Source organism: Salminus brasiliensis, chromosome 19 (assembly GCF_030463535.1).
Source record: "Salminus brasiliensis chromosome 19, fSalBra1.hap2, whole genome shotgun sequence".
In the NCBI taxonomy this organism is placed as follows: Eukaryota; Metazoa; Chordata; class Actinopteri; order Characiformes; family Bryconidae; genus Salminus; species Salminus brasiliensis.
Window position 1 is genome coordinate 22,648,561 of NC_132896.1, and position 22,669 is coordinate 22,671,229.

Here is a 22,669-nt window from a genome sequence, read left to right on the forward strand (position 1 = left end):
TCTGCTGCTGTTACTGTTTAAAGTAATACTTTCCTCAGCCTTGATGTAGAATAACATTTTATTTTATAATTTTGTTATTTTGTTTCCTAGCTCTCACACAGTCCTGTTACACAGTCCCACTTATGGATAATTTGAAACATTCCACAAGTTGCATGTTCAACAGTAAGATGCATCATCTGGATCTTCTGAAGGCCATGGGTGATATTGTAAGTGACTGAGAGGGTACAGCTCAACATTCATTCTTGTTCCCTAAATTATTTATTAAATTGTTAAATAATAATAAAAAAAAATTTTAAAAAAATGTTGTAGGTATATGTCATGCTTATATACCAACTTGACTGAGTAACAGTAACAGGAGTGAGGAGCATCCCCTGGTTAACCAATTTATTAGTATTTAAGTATTAGATAATGTCACCTGATTAGTTTTACAGTTAAATCTACTTAACATTTGATATTTATCAGTTAAGTACACATAATACCATACCTACGTTAATACCATGCCTAGCAACACTAAGTGCTGCAAAAAAAATATGGTGCTGCACAGGCCCCAGCTATCACTAGTTACCACAGCTACCCCAGTTTAGATCTACTTCCATGTCTAGTTCTACCGAGTTTTAAGTGCTGGGGTGCAAACATTTATGTAACAGTACATTCAACAACTTTTGCAATGTTTAATTTATTGTGATGCATGTGTGTTTTGGGCAATGTAATCAAGGGCAGAGAAGAAAAAACGCGGTTTCTGTTATCATTCCTACTTTTTGTTTGTAACTGTGAAGTAAGCAGAAAATTAACTGGTCCCCAAAAAGCATAAAGATAAAAACAATATTTTTTTTTGTTTTAAACTATTAGAGTGAGGCGGAAAGAAATGAGCACCATACTAAACTTAAGGCTATAGTTTGTTCACAATAATTCTTAGGAAACAGCATAGTGATTAAAATGTGAAAAAATCTAATACATAAAGACTCCTCATACCTTGCCCCAATCATCAGCAGTCATGGCTCAGCTCCTTTAAGCAGCTGACTAGCACCCCCCAGGCAGTAGAAGACAATAAAAAGATGGCTTTCACAGCATGAAAGCAGTCTCCAACGTACACATCAAATACACAAACTACCTCAAGAGGTGCAAGCTGAAGGTTTTGTCCCCCGACCAAAATATTATTTAATATTTTGAATTATATTTATATCTGTAAATAGACCTCAGAAGAGAAGTGCAAGACGACCAAATAATCTCACAGAACTAGAAGCCTATATCAAATACAGAATAGGTCAAATACCTTCAAACAAGATAAATTAATTTAAACCTACATCGCCGCGTAAATCAAAAAGTCAGAAATTGAATTTCACCTAGGAAGTCACAAAAAATAAACATTTTAAGCAGACCTTGTAAAAAACATTTAGATGACCCAAAGACCTTTGGGATAATATTTTCCATACTGGTAAGTCAACAAATTGAAGTAAAAATACCACATTCCACCATAAGAACATACCTACAGTCAAACATGGTAGTGTGATGCGTCATATGTGGATTTTATGGAGACAGGTTGTAGACAGTCCCTCCACATTCACACTAACATCTTTGTTGTCTTTGTCTCATCACAACATAGTTGTGCTATAAAGCCTATAACTGAATGACATCCCTTCTCAAATCTTAAAATCAAAACAAAACAAAAAAACATAGCATAAATAAATTGTGCACCACACAAATGTTTTACATCGGCAGCTAGTACATTTTGTTTGGACAATATATAGTCACAGAAATAACGATGATGAACATAGATATAATAGTATAATGATGCAATTAGATCATTTTAATGAGCAATTGATAATTAAGAATTCAGAATTTGAATATTTAAAAAAATGTTTAAATATCCTAAATTAAATAAATAATTTAAACGCACTGTACAGAAAGGATAACGTTGGTGTTTGCTACTTCTGCTGTGTTCTAATACTCACTGTACTGGGCTGAGTGATGTACTCTCAGTGCATATGTAGAGGTGAATTGTGTCTCTTCTGTACTCTTCTTCCCTGAGCAGCTCATTAGTTTTACACATTTTACAGTAGCTTCATCTACCAGAGTTTCAGTCTGATATGGTTAAAAACTGACAAACTGATGAAAGTTTCTATTGTAACACGCAGCGAAATCCAACACAACGATTCTGCAGTAATGCATGAGGTCAGATGCGGTGCGCATGACTGCTGAGAACACTTTCGTAAACCCTTTTATAACAGACGCAACAAGTGTCATTTCTGTGTTGTTTGTCTTGCATTGGAATACAATCTACAAATGTCTCTGTATGAAAGACTACAGCAGCAGTAAAACTGTATTCCACACTTATGGTTAAGCCATGGTTTCCATTCATCTGTAACTGACTTTAGTCTGCTCTGTGCATGGAGGGGATATTGATGTATGTATACTACATTCTTTTCCTACATGATATATGTCACTGTCTGCTCACAGCCTCATTCTCACCTCTGACAGAGAGCAGAATAGAGAACTGAACTGTGCAACTGGTTAAAATCACACAAGTAAACACAATAGGCAATATTCCGATCAGCTAAAACAAACAAGGTCATGTCCATATTGTACTATAAGTCCTATAAGGCCTATGCATGGCAACAAATTATTTAAAATTGTTCAGTGTAGACAAAAACAACAACAACAACAAAGTGACTTCAGCTTGAGCAGAAACTGCAGTGTATCCCACCTGTAAGGTCTGAAATACTGCCTTCAGCAACTAGTCTCTGGAGAAAGATGGTCTCCTGGTCAACATTGTGCATGGCCTGCTTTAACATGGCAGTCATGGGTAGATTGTCATAGTAATGCAGTGGTGTCTCCTTCTGGCTGAGGTGGTATCCAAAGCCTGCTAAGCTGACCTCATCACATAAGTAGGTTGCCAAGTTGAGAGCAGACACTCCTAGGGTAGGTATATTCTGGAGAAAAACACAAGGCCATCAGACAATCAATGCAAATATTCTTAAATTGTTATACCTTATCTAGTTAATTAATGAAATACAAATATTCTAGACATAATCTAACCATAACAGCCAGGTAATAAGTCATCATTAAATATTTATATTCAGCTAATAAATTATTCAACATTATATCTACATTGTCTATTCATTTAAGTCATGAATGAGAAGATTACTGCACAGGATTTAGCCATTTACGAAGGCTAACCGATTTATGTATGTTTTAGTTTTTACTTAAATGCCATTAATGAAGCAAGTTGGATCTCAAAAGGAAGACCGTCCCAGAGCCTCTGGGTCACCACTGAAACAGCTTGACAACCCTTTTTTTTTGTCCAGGGAACCCTCAGAAGAAGATGGTCAGCAGATCTCAGGGATGTTGATGTACAAACCGGATTCCAAAAAAATTGGGACACTAAACAAATTGTGAATAAAAACTGAATGCAATGATGTGGAGATTTTATTCGTAATAGAACGTAGATGACATATCAAAAGTTTAATCTGAGTAAATGTAACATTTTAAAGGAGAAATATGTTGATTCAAAATTCATGGCTTCAACAAATCCCAAAAAAGTTGGGACAAGGCCATTTTTACCACTGTGTGGCATCCCCCCTTCTTCTTACAACACTCAACAGACGTCTGGGTACAGAGGAGACCAGTTTCTCAAGTTTAGAAATAGGAATGCTCTCCCATTCATGTCTAATACAGGCCTCTAACTGTTCAATCGTCTTGGGCCTTCTTTGTCGCACCTTCCTCTTTATGATGCGCCAAATGTTCTCTATAGGTGAAAGATCTGGACTGCAGGCTGACCATTTCAGTACCCGGATCCTTCTACTACGTAGCCATGATGTTGTGATTGCTGCAGAATGTGGTCTGGCATTATCTTGTTGAAAAATGCAGGGTCTTCCCTGAAAGAGATGACGTGGGAACATATGTTGTTCTAGAACCTGAACATAGTTCTCTGCATTAATGGTGCCTTTCCAGACATGCAAGCTGCCCATGCCACAAGCACTTATGCAACCCCATACCATAAGTGATGCAGGCTTCTGAACGGAGCATTGATAACAACTTGGGTTATCCTTGTCCTCTCTGGTCCGGATGACATGGCGTCCCAGTGTTCCATAAAGAACTTCAAATCGTGACTCATCTGACCACAGAACAGTCTTCCATTTTGCCACACTCCATTTTAAAAGACCCCTGGCCCAGTGGAAACATCTGAGCTTGTGGAGCTTGCTTAGAAATGGCTTCCTCTTTGCACTGTAGAGTTTCAGCTGGCAACAGCGGATGGCACGGTGGATTGTGTTCACTGACAATGATTTCTGGAAGTATTCCTGAGCCCATTCTGTTATTTCCTTGACAGTGGCATCCCTGTTTGAGGTGCAGTGACGTTTAAGGGCCCGGAGATCACGAGCATCCAGTAGAGTTTTACGGCCTTGACCCTTACGCACAGCGATTGTTCCAGATTCTCTGAATCTTTTGATGATGTTAAGCATGGTTGACGATGATAACTTAAAAGTCTTTGCTATTTTACGCTGGGTAACACCATTCTGGTATTGCTGCACTATCTTTCTGCGCAACAATGGTGGAATTGGTGATCCTCTTACCATCTTGGCTTCAGAGAGACACTGACACTCTGAGAAGCTCTTTTTATACCCAATCATGTTGTCAATTGACCTAATTAGTGTTAATTGGTCTTCCAGCTGTTCGTTATATGCTCAATTTCCTTTTACCAGCCACTTACTGCTACTTGTCCCAACTTTTTTGGGATTTGTTGACGCCATGAAATTTTGAATCAACATATTTGTCCTTTAAAATGTTACATTTACTCAGATTAAACTTTTGATCTGTCATCTATGTTCTATTACGAATAAAATATTGACATTTGCCATCTCCACATCGTTGCATTGAGTTTTTATTCACAATTTGTTTAGTGTCCCAACTTTTTTGGAATCCGGTTTGTATTTAGCTGAAATAATTTGGGGATATAAATGGGAGCATGACCATTAAGAGTGTTAAACCCACCATTAAACTTTAATATTGAATTCTGAACTGAATTGGAAGCCAATTTATAGAGGCTAAATATTGTAATGTACACATACTTCTTCATATCAGTGAGTAGTCAAGTTGCTGTGTTTTGTATCAACTGTAGTTGTGCTAGTGAGGACTGGCTGGCCCCAAAACAAGAAACAAATGACAATCTTGTGGATATTGTGTGCTCAAACTTTAGGTCGCTGTCAAAAATCACTCCTGCGTTGTTTACTTGTGGCTTGACAAAAGATGCAGAGTGACATGTTTTTGAGGTAACAACTAGTCAGACCAGAGGAGCAAAATAAAACAACCTGTTTTGCTCTCATTCAGTCATAGGAAGTTACCAACCTTACATATTTCAATGTCCACAAGACACTCTTAAACAAAAAATATTTTTTCAACATTCCAGATTTCCAACATTCCAAGCTTCAAATCTGCAAAATGTAGGTGACACTAAAGAGATGAATGAATTGATTGTGATGTCAGGCCGAAAGATGTCCTAGAACACAAGTAAGTACAAGGTTCCATTGCATGTCATCCATCATAGGCCCCTCAAAACACCTAGCATTACCAGAATGTATCCACTTCATGTTTTCATGTGGCGTCTCATGCCAATAGCCAATTGTTTGAAGTATATACTACCCCTTCGTAAATTATCAGTGTCTAGTTTATTCCTACAAAATATCAAGGGAATCCAGCCTTCCTGTTGGGCGGAGTCACTTGTACCAGTACTGAAAATGTGTGTAATGTCAGTTATATTTCTTTCAAATTGCATTAATTTCCAAGTTCTGATGATGGTAAATGATTCATTTGGTCTAGGGCTTAAGATGTTCCTAAAAGAAATCTTGAACATTTGGACAAAGTTTGTGGCAACCACAGCGATCCCCATTTTAGAAATTTTAGCACAGCACACATTTCTGATTTTCCAAAAATTGAAAACATTTGGAAATTCCCTGTCAAGAGGACCTTATAAGACTACAAAGCAAATTAGGAGAGTAGTGTCTAGGTAAGCTTTACGTTTGAGGAAATTTATGTGTATAGTATGTATGTGTTGTTCAGAGGGAACATTTACCTGATCCCATCCCCACAGTCGCTGCTTAGGTTTAGGGTAGTGAAGCAGGTCCAAGGCCGTCTGCCTGATTATCTCCGGATTCAGGATAAGAAACTTTGAAGGTGACACAGGAATGTTATCTGGCACTTTCTGCCAGAAAAACATCTTGTTCCAGAGTGACTGAAAAGAAGCATAGCTGTCATCTTTTTCCTTTTACTTAATTGCAGTTGTGTGGAAATGGTATTTAGATGATTTTTGAAGAAAACAGCAAGCAGCTGCCACAATGCTCTTGGAGATCAACATTTGCGTGATAAAAGGGTGCTTAGTTTAAAGATGAGAATGCATGTTTGCCATGTTTCCATCTTTTGCAGAGACTTTTTGTAGGTTTTTTGGAAACTAGTTTGACTCAGTGCTAGCGTTTTCTTCCTGTTATCACCTTACCAACCACTTTACACCATAGCAACCACACATTGCACATTGTATATGTATTTAGTTTGTATGATTTTATGTTTTTTGTTACAATTATGTTTTACTTTACATGTCATAGTTCAGGATAACATTACAGGGAAAATACATTATGTTTACCAACATATCGTTTGAAAGACTACAAAGAAGATTAAAACAGAATTGACTCACTACTCCTGTTCTCGTCATCATAGCATGAAGCCAGTTGAAGTCCACAGATTTGTATATAACTGCCACAAAATGAACCTGAGGATCCACATCTTCCCAAAGTTTTGGGCTGCCTTCTGGGTAACTCATCCTGATGGTGGTACGGTTTCCCACATCTCTACTGAAGTCTCTCACAGGGCCACTGTTCAGTCTGTGTGAGGATGAAAACATTTAACCAACAAGTACACTATGGTACAGTATCAAAAGATGTAACATCAAATACAGTCATACTAGGGATTTATATTAAGTTACAGTGCATTAAAAATGTTTTTTTTAAATTATACAAGATCACAGTAAATTCTCTGTCTAGGTGTGTTTTAGTATCAGGCCATTGTGTGTTAGTAATAGTCATTAGCCTTGATCGACAGATCACAGAATGTTTGCAGCTAGACATAGTTAATCTGGTTTCTTCTATCATTTGCAGTTATCTGAACATGATTCATGATGTTATTCCATAACAGGCAGAGAACTGATTCAAGACTTAGCCCAGGGGCTTTAACCCTGCATGCTGTCTCAATATAGGGCACACAACATTCTAAAACAGTTTCTAATCTTAAACCATTGCACATGCCTGATCCAAGTTAAGTCAAAAAGATTGTCATTTCATCTGAGTAAAAGTACACAGTGGAGCAAAATGATGTTCCTCCAAGACCATGGTGCAATATGAAACAGAACCAATACAGTACACATACATAAAGTGCAAAAGAATGTACAAACATGGAATCAGAACAAGACAAAAAATACAACAGACATTAAACACAGTAGAAATTCTAAAGTAAAGAAAAAGTGACCTGATAAGTGTGCTAGTAGGTACATGGTGAGTACATGAGTGTATTTAAAGTATGCGTGTGCTCAATGTGTGCAAGTGTTTGTGAGGTAAGTGGGAGTCTCAGCTCAGTCCTCGTCTGACAGCTTGGGAGTAGAAGCTGTAGAGTCTGGAAGTGATGCTCTGGTAGCTTCTGTCAGATGACAGCAGTAAGAAAATTCTGTGTGAGGGGTGGGTGGAGTCTTCCACAATGTTGGTGGCTTTGCCAACACAGTGCATGGTGTGTCCATGATGGAGGGAAAAGAGACCCCGATAATTATCTTGGCTCTCCTCAATATTCACTGAAGGGTCTTGCCGTGCAATTCCACAGTCTGCTCAGGAAGTAGCGGCACTGCTTGGCTATCTTGGCTATGGAGAAGGTGTGGAGTGACCAGATAAAGTTCTCTGCAATGTGAACACCAAGGAAATTGGTGCTCCTGACCACTTCCACTGGTCCAGTGGAATATCCATTTGGGGATGGTGACATCAAACTCCAGATCCATATCCTTATTCAGAAATGTGGCATTAGTCTGTTAGCCGCTGCACCTCCTCCCTGTCTCACAGGTTCTAATTCTAGAACCTCTACTATTTGTTTTCCACAAATGCATCATCAGAACTGATGCTCACTGGATGTATATTTGTTACCAGGTGTTACATAACCAGTTTATAGGGCACCAACAATGATGCCACTTTCAAAATCACTGGGATTAAATTTTTCCTCTATTCTGATGGTTGATGTGAACATTACCTGAAGTGGCTGCCCTGAATCTGCATTATTTTATGCATTGTACTGCTGCCACACATTTGAATAAATTGCATGAATGAGTAGGTGTACATGACTTCCAAATAACTGCTTGGTCAAGTCAAGTGGGTTTTATTGTCATTTCAGCTACATACAGAGTACACAGTGAAACGAAACAATGTTCTTCCAGGACCACGGTGCAACATAGACAGTGCATACAGACAACACAACACAGTACAGACAGAGAATAATAAATAATTGCCGGTAGTGTGCAAATTCTGCAGTGTGTAATAAATATTGAGTCCAGTGAGGTAGTATTATTAGTTATTAGTTAAGTTATTAGTGCAAATGCTTTGTGCAAAAAAAAAAAAATGCTTCCCATTTTGTCTGGGGTAAATGGTTGGCGAGAGAGAGAGAGAGAGAGAGAGAGAGAGAGTGTGCATGTAGCAGAAAAGACATCAGGTCAGAAGTTGAGTTGAGAAGTCTGATGGTTTGGGGGAAGAAGCTATAGCAGAGTCTGGTCGTGTTGGACCGGATGCTGCGGTACTTTCTTCCTGATGGCAGGAGGGAGAACAGTCTGTGTGAAGGGTGGGTGGAGTCATCCACAATGCTGGTTGCTTTGCGGATGCAGCGGGCAGTGTAAATGTCCATAAAGGAGGGGAGAGAGACTCCGATGATCCTCTCAGCTGTCCTCACAATGCGTTGGAGGGTCTTGCGGTCAGAGGCTGTGCAGGTCCCAAACCAGGCAGTGATGCAGCTGCTTAGGATGCTCTCTATGGTCCCCCTATAGAAGAGGGTGAGGAAGTAGAGACACTGCTAGGCTTTCTTGGCTGTAGAGCTGGTGTTCAGGGACCAGGTGAGGTTCTCCGCTAGGTGGACACCAAGGAACTTGGTACTCTTAACAATCTCCACAGATTGTTGAGCGGAGAGTGGTCTTGTCTTGTTTTCCTGAAGTCAACAACCATTTCCTTGGTCTTCTCTACATTCCAGTGAAGGTTGTTGACTGTACATCAGTCTGTCAGCTGCAGCACCTCCTCTCTGTATGCTGACTCGTCGCCTTTGCTGATGAGACCCAGCATAGTTGTATCATCGGCGAACTTTATGATGCTGTTGGAACTGTGTTTCGCAACACAGTCATGAGTCAGCAGGGTGAACAGCAGAGGACTCTGATGCCCTGGGGTGCCCCAGTGTTCATTGTGATGGTGCTGGAGCTGCTGTCCCCGAACCGGACTAACTGGGGCCTCCCTGTCAGGAAGTCCAGGATCCAGTTGCAGAGGGGGGTGTTGAGGCCCAGCAGGCTTAACTTCCTGGTGAGATTCTGTGGGATGATGGTGTTGAATGCTGAACTGAAGTCTATGAACAGCATTCTGACGTAGGTGTCCTTCTTCTCCAGGTGGGTAAGGGAGAGATGAAGGGTGGTGGTGATGGCATCGTCCGTGGAGTGGTTGGGACGATATGCAAATTGCAGGGGGTCCGATGAAGAGGGCAGTTGGGTCTTGATGTTCCTCATGACTAGCCTCTCGAAGCACTTCATGATGATGGGCATGAGAGCTACGGGACGGTAGTCATTGAGGCAGGACACAGTGGACTTCTTCGGCACGGGGACGATGGTGGAGGTCTTGAGGCATGTTGGGACAGTGGAGCTGTGCAGGGAGACGTTGAAGATGTCCGTGAGAACATCTGTCAACTGGTCTGCACACTCTCTGAGCACTCTGCCGGGGATGTTGTCTGGTCCTGCAGCTTTCCGTGGGTTGACTCTGCACTGCACGTCCAACGCGAGGTGGGGGCGGGGCTCCGCCCGGTACGCGCTGGGGATGTTTGTGTAAACAAGGTCCAGCGCGTTCGCTCCTCTCGTTGCAAAGTCCACATGTTGATGGAACTTGTTGGGAGGACTGACCTGAGATTTGCATGGTTGAAATCTCCGGCGACAATGAACAGTCCGTCTGGATGTTTGGTCTGCAGATCGCTGATGACCCCGTGCAGTTCCCACAGTGCCTCCTTAGCATTAGCATTAGCACTAGCGCTAGGTGGTATGTACACGGTGGCTATCAGCACGGCGGAGAACTCCCGTACTTGGTGAGAGTATATAAGCAAATCTAGATCATACATTTAATAAGACGGTAAGAGGATTGACTGTGTGGAAGACAAAGAAAATGTGTGATAGAGCACACTATTCTTAATAAGAGGAACTGCCAGAGAATTATAATTTAAAAGCATAATTTATAATGGGTGTTTCAACAAGAAATCAAACGCTGTGCTTGTGGTTTAGATAAAGCAGGCTAACATTAAGTTTTTGAAACTGTTAATTGTATTAAAATGTGGAGTCGGGCCATTCTACTGTTCTAAGTTCACACAACTACTGAACTTTACCAAATACTGTACATACACAAAACACAGACATAACCTTGTTACTGGTCATCTTCTGATATAGTTCTTATAGGCTTGCCACTATTTGTAACATGTCAATAATTTATTTTAATGTATTCATTCCATTTTATGCCTCCATACTCCATACAACAATTACAACACTAAATATTATTCTCATACACAGCATACTTAAACTGCCTCCCACCTGGTCTGAGTTGCTGAGTAAGCCGGTTATATCAGGAATTAATACAAAAGGCCACAGATGAATAATAATGAACATTTGTGAGTTAGGATAGACTGGCTTTATCTTACCTTAAAATGACACTGAAGTTGTTCAAAAGAGGTCCAAGTCCCAGTCCCCTAAGTATCCCTCCATTGCCAACTACAACGCAATGACGACATCCATGTCCTCCAAGTTTCTTTGATGAGGAAACCGGTATAAGGTTCAAGACTTCCTTTAGCTTATGCCGCATGTCCAGTAATCCAAATGGTGGAGGATATTTGAACATTTGTTCAGTTAAATTGCTGTTTTTGTGTAGGAAAGGCTCAGTTACAGGTAATGAACTAAGATACATTGCCTCTATTTTCTTCCTTGTGAAAGATGGTCTGCACTCTCTGGCTAACACACTTCTGACAAAAGAATGGGCACGCTGTAAAGATAAAAAAAACAAACATATATAATCAATCATATGACAAAGTATTAAATTATTACAACAACCATGGCAAGAACACATTTTAACTTAATAATAACTAAGACTCTGAATCATCACACTTGCATTGACAATCTTTGCAATGATAGGTAATTATTTAGTTAGTGGCTTTATGGTGTATGTACACAATCACAAATGCACACACAACCTACACTCCTTTACATACAGGTGACAATTTAAAAAGGGGGGCACCACATACCAGAACAGTTTCAATGCTCTTTGGCACACAGTCTGCAAGCTGCACTAAACAGAAATAAGTTTCCCAAAAGCTCTGCAACGCTAAGTACTTAACTAGTTAACAATATTAATCTGAGCATTTATCAAAGCCTTTGTAACTAAAGTACTATGTGGACCCACTCACAAATTAACAACCTACACAATCAATTTGTTATTCACAAAGTACTTATTGAGGTGGATAGTGCCTGCAGTTCAGCACCAAAAAGCCACACATGAAAACAAAGGAGGAGGAACAATATCAAACCAAGGTTAAATGTGATCAGTCAATAATTTTGTGATGCTTTGCAGAGAACAAGCATTTGACATCAAGCATGTAGAAATGTTAAACTGATTTATTTTCATATAGCTATATTATAGTTAATAACTAATCCCACCTACATTCAGAATATTCTGTTATGTTTACTCTTTCGTTGAGCCATTAAAGGCTTACTTCAGAGCTAGTTTACTGGATGAAGTCATCATGTAATTTGAGCAATCAAATTACTGCAAATTACAATTATCTTTGTGTTATAGGTGATTTAATTAAGGCACTTGGAATTTTGCTTAACATGAGGCACTTACATCAACTTAAACATGTTTCAAGAAAGATTTAATCCAGTTCTTAAAAATCAGATACGATAAGTTGGAGAGTACCAAAATATTCTTGGCTTGGGGCTCCTAATTGAAAACTAGCCCTGAATGAGTTTTAAGTCCAATCTGAAAATACAGACCTAACTGCAAAGATTTTGTTAAATTAATTACAATTAAGGAAGGGGGAAACTTGATCGATAATGTAATGTTGATGGAAAACAAAAGGCAGAACTCGATAAGTGCAGCAACAGACAGTCTGTGGTGTGCACAACAGACAAGATGAATAAGCAAGAAATCCAACAACCCAGTTGTAATTGCTGCCAACCAAAGGACCAAATTAGCAAGATGTCAAAGCCTCAATCAAAACTGGAATGAGCAAAGCGAATTACAACTGACTGGTGGACTTAATTTTGTCTAGTCAATTTCTGTGTGGAATGATATCAAATCTGATTTTTTTTTTCACAAACAAGCAAAATGTATTTGAATGGTGCTTTCTTTTTCAACTGATGTTGCAGACAACTTTACTGAAATCCAGTAATAAGTAAATTCAGTAATCCAGCAAGAATTTAGAAATCTAGCAATAAGTTCTCTCTTTTTGTCTCCAATGCAAACAAAAACACATGTGAATCCCAAACATGTGCAATTGCATGAATGTTCTGGGAGCCAGTTTTTTTTTGGACATGACTGTAGGTTTTCCCCTCAAAATGTGTTGACCATCTAAAACACTAATCTTTATGTTCCTCTTAGTTTTTGCGAGAAAACATCTTGATGATCTCCAAGACTTTTGTGAAAATACTGTGTGGACTGACGAGACAAAAGTTTCATTTTGTTTTCAAAAAAAGAAAGTTTTCATTTTGACGAGACAAAGCATTTCAGAAAAGGAACATCATACCAACAGTAAAATATGGTGGTGGTAGTGTGATGTTTTGCTGCTTCAAGACCTGGAAGACTTGCTGTGGTAAACGGAACCATATTTTATTCCATATTTTTGCATCAGCAGAGTGGCAACCATAGAAAGCAGCTTTGTTTTGTCAGTGTGTCAGTCTGAAAATATTCTTTGTATAGTCTAGTATAGTCATGTGGGCATGTAATAGGTCAGTTGTGAAAATAATAAATCATAAACATCACCTAAAGATAATATTAAAAACTAGCAATTAGACTAGAAATGTGATGTTTTGCATTTTTCAGAAATGCACATATTCTAGCAATAAAATTAACATTAGTGTATTATTCATGTACTTCATGTCTATATATGTCCCTGTACACATCTACACAGCTAGAAATATTTTAACTGGATGACTTCTAACTTGAGGTAGGTCAGATAAATGTGTGTCAGCATGTACTGTGAAAATATTTTCTTTCCACATTTTTGCCAATAAGCTTCTATGGACAGCCAGCTAACTCATCTATTTAGCATAGTGTCAGCTGCCAATTAGCCAAAGATGCTTTATGTGTGCATGCACTTGCAGTCCACATAAATATTTGTCAAACATGCTTAGGTGAAATCTGGGTACAGCAGATTTTTGAAATAAATAGAAAGGTAATAGAAAGGATTGGACATGATTCACTGTTTTTTTTTTTGTGTGTGTGTGTGTGTCTCGACACAAAAACTGTGTCGAGAACTTCATGGCATGGGTTTCCAAAGCCTCACAGCTGCATACAAACCTTACATGAAGCAATACCAATCATCAGGTGGAGTGGTGTAAACCACACTGCTACTTACATGCATTATGTACAGCTGATCAAAATAATTCAGCCTGCATTCCAAATTAGGGTTACTAGCACAAGTTACAGACTCTTGGTTGTTGTAATAAACCAACCAAACAACAATTATTCAATCCAATGACAAGCATCTTTAGAACTTAGTAAATCACATTTTGGCTGTCATCATGTGATGCAAGGCCAGGCACCAGTTTCTGGCAGCGTTCCTGAGGAATCTTAACTAATTCCTCATGGGAATTGAGAAATTGGCTAATATTCTTGGGTTTGCGTGCTACAACAGTCTTCATCCAGTTTAAGTAAGGTGACTCTGATGACCACCCCAGAATAATCATTTTCTGAAACCCAAAGTTTAGCTTCATCACAGAAGGCATGACTATTTCTCCTATAATTTCTTGACACATGCTGTGCATAACAGATTGAAGGAGTTGGGTGAGTATAGCAGTTGTGCGTTTTAAATACTTGAAAGCTACATGCCATGGTTCTTGTAATATTTTGTCTAATCATACCTTGGCTATTTGCATATTTCAGGCAGCTGTGCAAAGAAGTAAAAACCCTATGCCACCATAAAGTTAATTTATGCACTTCCCTGGACCCCCTGCAGTTTGCTTGCCAGCAACAGGTAGGTGTGAATAATGCTGTAATCTATTTACTGCAAAAGGCACACTCCCACTTGGACCACAACAAGAATCCCTTTTGATTTTTCAGGTGCATGCTTGAGTAGATAGATAGAATAAACCCATTATTGCCTGGGTCTCATCAGCCAGTGTGAATGTTGGGTTACTAGCACCAAATATCTTTGCACAATATTCCTGTAGCTTATAACAGGACAAATAATAATTCGAAAGGGAATCTATCTGGGTTCCATAATCGGGACAAAGCAGTGGAGGCTTATGGAATCTTATGGCAGCATTCCTGAGGAATCCTAGCCCATTCCTTACGGTCAATGGCCTCCAGTTCACAAATAATCATGAATTTGTCTTCTGCAACTGCCTTCCACAGCTATTTTTATGAAGGTTACGGTCACCAATCAGTATGGAACGTACAGGCCGTTGCTTGGAATGCCTTTAGCACATCTGTGGCCACTGGACATCACTAGCCACTCACATTGGCTCTGGTGTGATGTTGGTCCACTCTTCCTGCAGTCTCTTTCACACTTCACTGACTGTTGTGGGTTTCTAGGCCATAACTTTGTCATCAAGAATTTTCCAAAGGTTTTCTGTTGGGTTTAGATCTGGACTTTCATTGTTTTAGTGTTTTCAGTTTCAAGGCACTTCTTTACCCATTTGCTGTGTGACAGGGGGCATTGTCCTGTTAAAGAATGTTCTGATTTACACTTGCATTCATTCTGCCATGTAGCTGTATGAGCGGTCCAACTCCTGCTGCTGAAAATCAAACCAAACCATGACGCCTCCTCCACCTTTCATTACACACTTTGGGTTCAGCTTTTCCCCAGTTTGACGACAAACACAATGTTTCCCATCAGACCCAAATAAATTAAACTTGCTTTCATCACCAAAGTGAACTCTGGACCACTTCTCTTCTGTCCACACATGCTCCATGTGCTCTCTTAATATGTATTAACTTAACTATTATATAATTATTGCTTAAATGATGTTTGTAAACCTAACTGTCAAGCCCATATCAGTGCATCTTAGAGTTTGTGTCATTTAATCAGTTAACCAGTAATATCATCTACATAACCAGTAACATCTTGTAGATTTAAGTCTAACAATTACAGTTACATAAACACAGCTTAAAAGATTTGCAGAGAACATTGTTTAATCCTTAAGCATCTCTTTTTGAAAGGTTAAATTTGTTTCGCTAAAGTAGCATTAATATAATAACAGTGCTTAATAAGCCTTACCTATAAACATGTATAAGCCCTTAGATTTGTTGAAAACATAAGATAACATTATAGCATTAATTCATCATAATTAACCATTAATAAAGCCTGAAATCAATTTTGAGCTATTAAATAAATTTATCTCTTTCGGCAGAGTAAATTAATATTTAATAATAATAATAATAATAATAATAACAGTGCTTGCTAAAACCTTAAGCATTTATGAATGTTTTAAGGGTAGATTTCAGCCTTTACCAAAAAGTGTTCATATGAAGGTTTGTTACTCCTCCCTACATAACCTAAGAGAAATTGGGGTCAATAAATGTGAAGTACGGGAGCAAAAACTCAATCACAACTTACAGCTTTTACCCATTTTAAAGCACATGAAAGTAAACAAATATCTCGTAAACGCAAGCTACCTGATTTAAGGCCTCTTCTAACAGAAAAACAAAAAGCTACCTACTCTATTCTGACCTGCACCACAAAAATAAACAAAGGACAGGCCGTTGGGTGCCTACATGCTGTAAAATTAAATTAATTTGATTAAATTTAAGATTAATTTAAAATAAGATTAATTTAGACATTAACTAGTGTGAAAAAAAAAATGTTGTAATTAGGGCTGCACAAAAAACCTGAGTGATATTTTGTTGTTCTGCGATATATATTACCATATTAAAATATATAATAATTTTCACCAGATTTCTCTATAGGTCAATAATCCAACATCATGATATTACTAATGTCCTTTGTGTATCGAAGATTGCATTGAAGAATGATATTGCGCAGATATAATCAGTGACTTGTGGATGTCATTTATAATGAGAACTGTGCAAATTGTCCTTTTGTATGCAAGTTGACGCATGATGTGTATGATTTAATTTGCCTTATGTGACAGTAAACAGATTACTTAATTTAGTACTGCTTATTACTGCCATAAGTACTGTTAATGTACCCTTATTGTAAAGTGTTGCCCCTAATTTCATACGAGCTACATCTTAGCCAAAACGTATGTTCCTCACTATTATCTGAAACACTCAATAACAATATGTACAGCCATACAATATATTGAAAACCTCCCAGTCTTTATCTGCCACATTAAAGCCTGATAGATTACCTAACACTTTTGAAAACACATTTCAATCTACTAATAAAAGCTTGCACAGTAGTAAAATAAACTCATACCTTAAAACAAACGATACTGAAAGCAGAGCGTAAATGGTGCTTAACCAAGCCGGCAGGAATTACATAGACGAGAACAACAAACGATCCTAGAGTACTCTAGTAAAATTCATAAATTAATTATTGCTTCTGTTAAACTGAACATTCTACTTAAGGTCAACTATCTTTTTGACACCCATTAACCCACCTCTGGGCTGGTTTTCCTCTCTAAACTTAGCAGTAAATTCATTCTACTGGAAAGGTTTACTCAGATAAAATAAGCCAATTCTAACACAGCTAATTCAATACAAAATATTACATGGAACACATCTCTACCCATAAAATGCACCTAATGGGCCACAACGCCACCAACACCTGTACACACCAACTACAATAGATGACCATCATGCATTCTGGAACTGCATTCTGGCATCCCACTCTCCCCCACCATAGCCCTGCTTGGTGACCTTTCCACTCCATCAACCCCAAAACATCAAACATTCATCATCATTTCTACAACAGTGGCTAAAAAAACCCAAAAAAACAAAACAAAAACATTTTACGTAAGTGGAAAGGCTGAACCAAATTAACAATAAACACTGGTACAATTTGCTACTTGAATATTAAAATTTGGACAACTTACATTTACCATTATAGATTCACCCAAAATTGCTAATTAAGGGAGCTTAATTGAGATTTAATTTTCACAATGTTTTGATGTCTTGAACATTGTTAAACAGTGTTTTACAATGTTCTATGTCTTGCTTTTTCTAAAAAATAAATTGTGTTTTGTATAGTTTAAATGCAGCCTACAGTTCAGTATGTTAATTGGACTATAATAATTCCCTGCTACACTTGCACACAGCACAAGAGTTTCCTGTTTCTCCCATTTTTCCCCGTGGCACTGTGTACTCTGCTAGAGGTATGCTACAAGTGTAATGTGTAATATCAATCATATTACTAACCCTGTGCGCTTATGATGATTACTTTAATAAAAATTGAAACATTGAGTAAAAAAATTAACAATTCATAATTTTTAATGGTAGGTTTGTTTTTACAGTCAGATAGAATATCCACTCATTTGCATTTCATTGAGTAAGTAAATAAGTATTTGATCCCCTAGCAAAACAATACTTAGTACTGGGTGGCAAAAGCCTTGTTGGCAGGCACAGGAGGCACACGTTTCTTGTAGTTGATGAGCAGGTTTGCGCACATCAGGAGGAATTGTGGTCCACTCCTCTTTGCAGATCATCTCTAAATCATTTAGGTTTTGAGGCTGTCGCTTGGCAACTTGAAGCTTCAGCTTCCTTCACAGGTTTTCTATGGAGTTAAGGTCCAGAGACTGGCTAGGCCACTCCATGATCTTAATGTGCTTCTTCTTAAGCCACTCCTTTGTTGCTTTGGCTGAATTTTTTGGGTCATTGTCATGCTGGAAGACCTATCTATGGCCCATTTTCAGCATCCTGGCAAAGGAAAGTTTTTATTTAGTATTTTACGGTACATGGCCCTGTATCGTCCCGTCAATGCATGGGAACATAGTCAGCATTTCTCTTTCTCCAAACACGGCAAGTTGATGCCAAAGACCTCGATTTTGGTCATATCTGGCCAATGATTCATTGGCAAACTTCAGACGGACCTGCCCATGTGCCTTTTTCAGCAGTGGAACATTGAGGCCACTGCAGGATTTTAATCCATTATGACGGTGTTACCAATGGGGTTTGTTTTGGGGGACTGTGGTCCCAGCTGCATTGAGATCATTAACATGGATCATTTACTCTGGACCATTTACACTAGAACAGACTATAAACTTAGTCTATGGCTCTAGTGCCATCAAGATTATGTTGGTGGCATTATCAATTTGTTCTTTCCTAGCTGAAAGCGATCATGCTTGGGTTTCATATCTATGACTAAATTTATCAGAGTGTCTAATCTTTATTGAGAAACATTGGCCCAATAGTACTACACATCAATAGATAGAGAGAGATAGACAGACAGACAGAGAGTTCCATTGATAAACGTCCCCACTTAGAAAAAAAACAAAACTAAAAACCAAAGTAGTAACATGAAAAATTTTGTTTTTCCCCGCAGTGGGGAAATTCCCAGTGTAACAGCAGAAAGGGATAGCAAGACACTCAGTTACAAAAATTTGGATAAATAATTTACACTATATACACAATATAAATAAGAATTAAAAGAGCAATAACAATACTATTTACAGCAAAAGACTGTTAATTGCACATGGGGGGGGGGGGGGGGGGTATTGCACATAGTATTCCCTGAACATGAACATGTGTGTGTAGTTAAGTGTGTGTGTATATATGGTCCGCTGGGAGCAGTGCTGGTTGTGCAGTCTGACGGCAGCAGGAAGGAAGGACCTGCGATACCGCTCCTTCACACACTTGGGGTGAAGCAGCCTGTCGCTAAAGGAGCTGCCCAGTGCTGCCAGAGTCTCATGCATGGGGTGGGAGCTGTTCTCCAGCATGGATGCCAGCTTAGCGGTCATCCTCCTGTCTCCCACCACCTGCACTGGGTCTAAGAAGCACCCCAGGACAGAGCCGGCCTTCTTTATGAGTTTGTCCAGTCTCTTCTTATCTGCCTTCGAGATGCTACTGCCCCAGCAGACCACTCCATAAAAGACGGCAGATGCGACCACTGTGTCGAAGAACGTCCTCAGGAGAGCTCCCTGCACTCCAAAGGACCTCAATCTCCTCAGCAGGTAACACCACCATTGCGCCTCATGGCCAATTTTGCTCATGAAGGAAGCAAAATGGCTCTCAGCCGCTCAAAAACTCTTTAATAATCTTTCTTGCTAGGCATAGAAGAGGGAACAAGGTAATGGCTACATTTTAAACAATATTTTATTGAGATAAACAGGTATTTAACATACAGGCATCAAAAATCAATTTTAAGATTTTCTTTCCTTCTTATATCCCCGAAACCCTCCCTCTACCCCTCCCCACTGCCCTGCTTAAACTGCCTTTAGAGGCATTATATACACTAAACAATGTATATAATAAACATATGTAAATTATAAACATATATCATATTGGTTAGCCATTCCACATTAAGATAATGTTGGAGCTTATTTCACTTAGCCTAAGGTGATGGCCTGCATATTTTGCAAGTGGGTTAACACTGGGTTCCAAGTTTTACACATTTCTTTTCAATTTTTCAAATTTTATCTTTCAGGCCATTAAGCCAGTGTGTAAATTTAGGGGGGTGTGTTGATTTCCAATATAACAAAATTCTTCTCTGTGCTAGAAATATGGCAAAAGCCCAGCATTGCTCTTTATTATTCACTGATGCACCACTTTCCAGAACCCCAAAGATTTGCAAGCTAGGCTGCACAACATCAAACGCTACAGATAAAAATTTAATAATGGCCATCCAGAACTCTGACAATCTGGGAAATGCCCAGAACATACGTGTTGTGGAGGGCCATCGATGTTCCATCAATTCTGCTTAATGCCTTATCCCAGGTTTCATCAGACAGTTCCATTCCAAGCTCCTCCTCCCATTCAGAATGTTTTCTCCTCAGTGTTCTTTTTTTGAGAGAGAGAATGGTATAATAAATTGGATAAGAGCGTCTGCTAAAAGCCATAAATGTAAATGTAAAGCATGATGTTGCCACCCCCATGCTTCACAGCTGGTATGGTGTTCTTTGGATGCAACTCAGCATTCACTCTCCTCCAAACAGTTCTACTTTGGTTTCATCTGACCATAAGACATTCTTCCAATACTCTTCTGGAACATCCAAATGCTCTCTAGCAAACTTCCGACGCGCCTGGATATGTACTGGCTTAAGCAGGGAAACACGTCTGGCACTGCAAGATCTGAGTCCCTGCTGGCGTAGTGCGTTACTGACGGTAGCCTTTGCAACGTTGGTCCCAGCTTTCTGCAGGTCATTCACTAGGTCCTCCCGTGTGGTTCTGGGATTTTTGTTCACCGTTCTTGTGATCATTTTGACCCCATGGGCTGAGATCTTGCGTGGGGCCCCTGATCGAGGGAGATTAGCAGTGGTCTTGTAGGTCTTCCATTTTCTGATTATTGCTCCCACAGGGGATTTCTTCACACCAAGCTGCTTGCATATTGCAGATTCAGTCTTCCCGGCCTGGTGCAGGTCTACACTTTTGTTTCTGGTGTCCTTCGACAGCTCTTTGGTCTTCACCATAGTGGAGTTTGGAGTGTGACTATTTGAGGTTGTGGGCAGATGTCTTTTATACTGTTAACGAGTTCAAACAGGTGCCATTACAGCCAATACAGGTAATGAGTGGAGGACAGAGAAGCCTCTTAAAGAAGTTGTTACAGGTCTGTGAAAGCCAGAAATCTTGCTTGTTTGTAGGTGACCAAATACTTATTTTCCACCATTATTTGCAAATAAATTCTTTAAAAATCAGACAATGTGATTTTCAGAATTTTTTCTCTCATTTTGTCTCTCATAGTTGAAGTCTACCTATGATGTCAATTACAGGCCTCTCATTTTTTTAAGTGGGAGAACTTGCACAATTGGTGACTGACTAAATACTTTTTTCTCCACTGTATGACAAATGGCAAAAATTAACGCAATTGCGCCCAAATTTGTGGAGTGGATTTAACAACTGGACATAATGTATACTGTAAAATCAGGAGGGGCGGTTTAGCAGTAACTAAGGCAGCCAATGATGTTAGACAAGAGCTAGATTCCATTTTACAGTAGTCTGTCTGCGGAGACTGCATCCAGTATATTATTTTTTGCAAATTTGCTGCCCAACAATAGTGCATAAAGTTATGGAGTATAAATCCACCCTGAGACTTTGATCTTTGAAGAAGCTCTTTACGCACTCTAGGGACCTTACCACACCATAAGAATGATGTAATCATTTTATCTATTGTTTGAAAGAACAATTTCGGAAGGAATATCGAGAGACTCTGGAACAGATATAAAAATCTGGGCAGTACGTTAATTTTTAAGCAATTAATTCTACCTGCAAGGGTTAGACGTAAAATATTCAATTTCTGAAGATAAGATTTTAGTTTATTCAGCTGGTATGAAATTATTTGTATAAAAGGTTGGCCATCATTAATTCCTAGGTATCTGAAGCCTGACTTGCTTTTGCGGAAAGGCAGGTCCGTGTTTTGAATTTGTAGAGCTGGGCGGTTTAAAAGAAAGCATTCACTCTCAGAAAAATTTTGCTTATACCCCGAAAAACTGCCGAATGTATGAGATTTCAACTATGTTTTGGGTACAGGAAACAGGGGGCTGATATAAATAATAAGAGATCAGCATCAGCTTTCTTTATGTTCCATGTCCCCTCTGCAAATTCTATATATGGATTGAGAGGCATTGAGCATAATAGATAGGGCTAGAAGCTATAGCCTTAGCAAAAAATTACATCTGTATTTAAAAGTGAAGTCTATATGAGAGTGATGGTTGCTTTGGTGAGGGTTTGGGGCAAGGTCCCTAGATTTTGAGAGTACTCTTACATTTCTAAAAGAAGGGCAGCTAATTAGCTGTGATTTAAAAAAAAAAAAATCAACTGGATAGGGTCAGGCGCTTTCCCACTTTGCATTGCTGTTATGGATGCCATAATCTCTTCAAGCTCTAAGGATCAATACAGCATGTCTTTTACTTCGGAGTTAATTTTAACAATATTTAGGTTATTCAAAAAAGTGAGCATGGTTGAGTCATCCTCAGGAATGTCAGAAAAACATAAGTCTACTTAGGAAAGGTGGAGTTAATTTCACACAGATCCACAGTAAGTTCACTGGATGGTTTATGAATCTGTGGGATGAGCCAGGAAGCAGATTCGCGTTTTAG

At 39.0% G+C, this 22,669-nt stretch overlaps 1 protein-coding gene across 4 annotated transcripts in view; it reads right to left on the reverse strand.

Annotated features, from left to right (window-relative positions):
- Positions 1-1,778: 1,778 nt before the first annotated feature.
- The window catches only part of st3gal5 (ST3 beta-galactoside alpha-2,3-sialyltransferase 5), a 40,524-nt gene continuing 19,633 nt past the window's right edge, over positions 1,779-22,669 (reverse strand). For all 4 annotated transcript variants that reach the window (XM_072663701.1, XM_072663702.1, XM_072663700.1 and 1 more), the window contains 4 exons: positions 10,945-11,282; positions 6,683-6,869; positions 6,068-6,226; positions 1,779-2,930 (listed from right to left, as the gene is read on the reverse strand). In XM_072663701.1, coding sequence (XP_072519802.1) covers positions 2,673-2,930; positions 6,068-6,226; positions 6,683-6,869; positions 10,945-11,282 — 942 coding nt within the window. In that variant the 3' untranslated portion in view covers positions 1,779-2,672. The remainder of the gene's footprint in view (positions 2,931-6,067; positions 6,227-6,682; positions 6,870-10,944; positions 11,283-22,669) is intronic.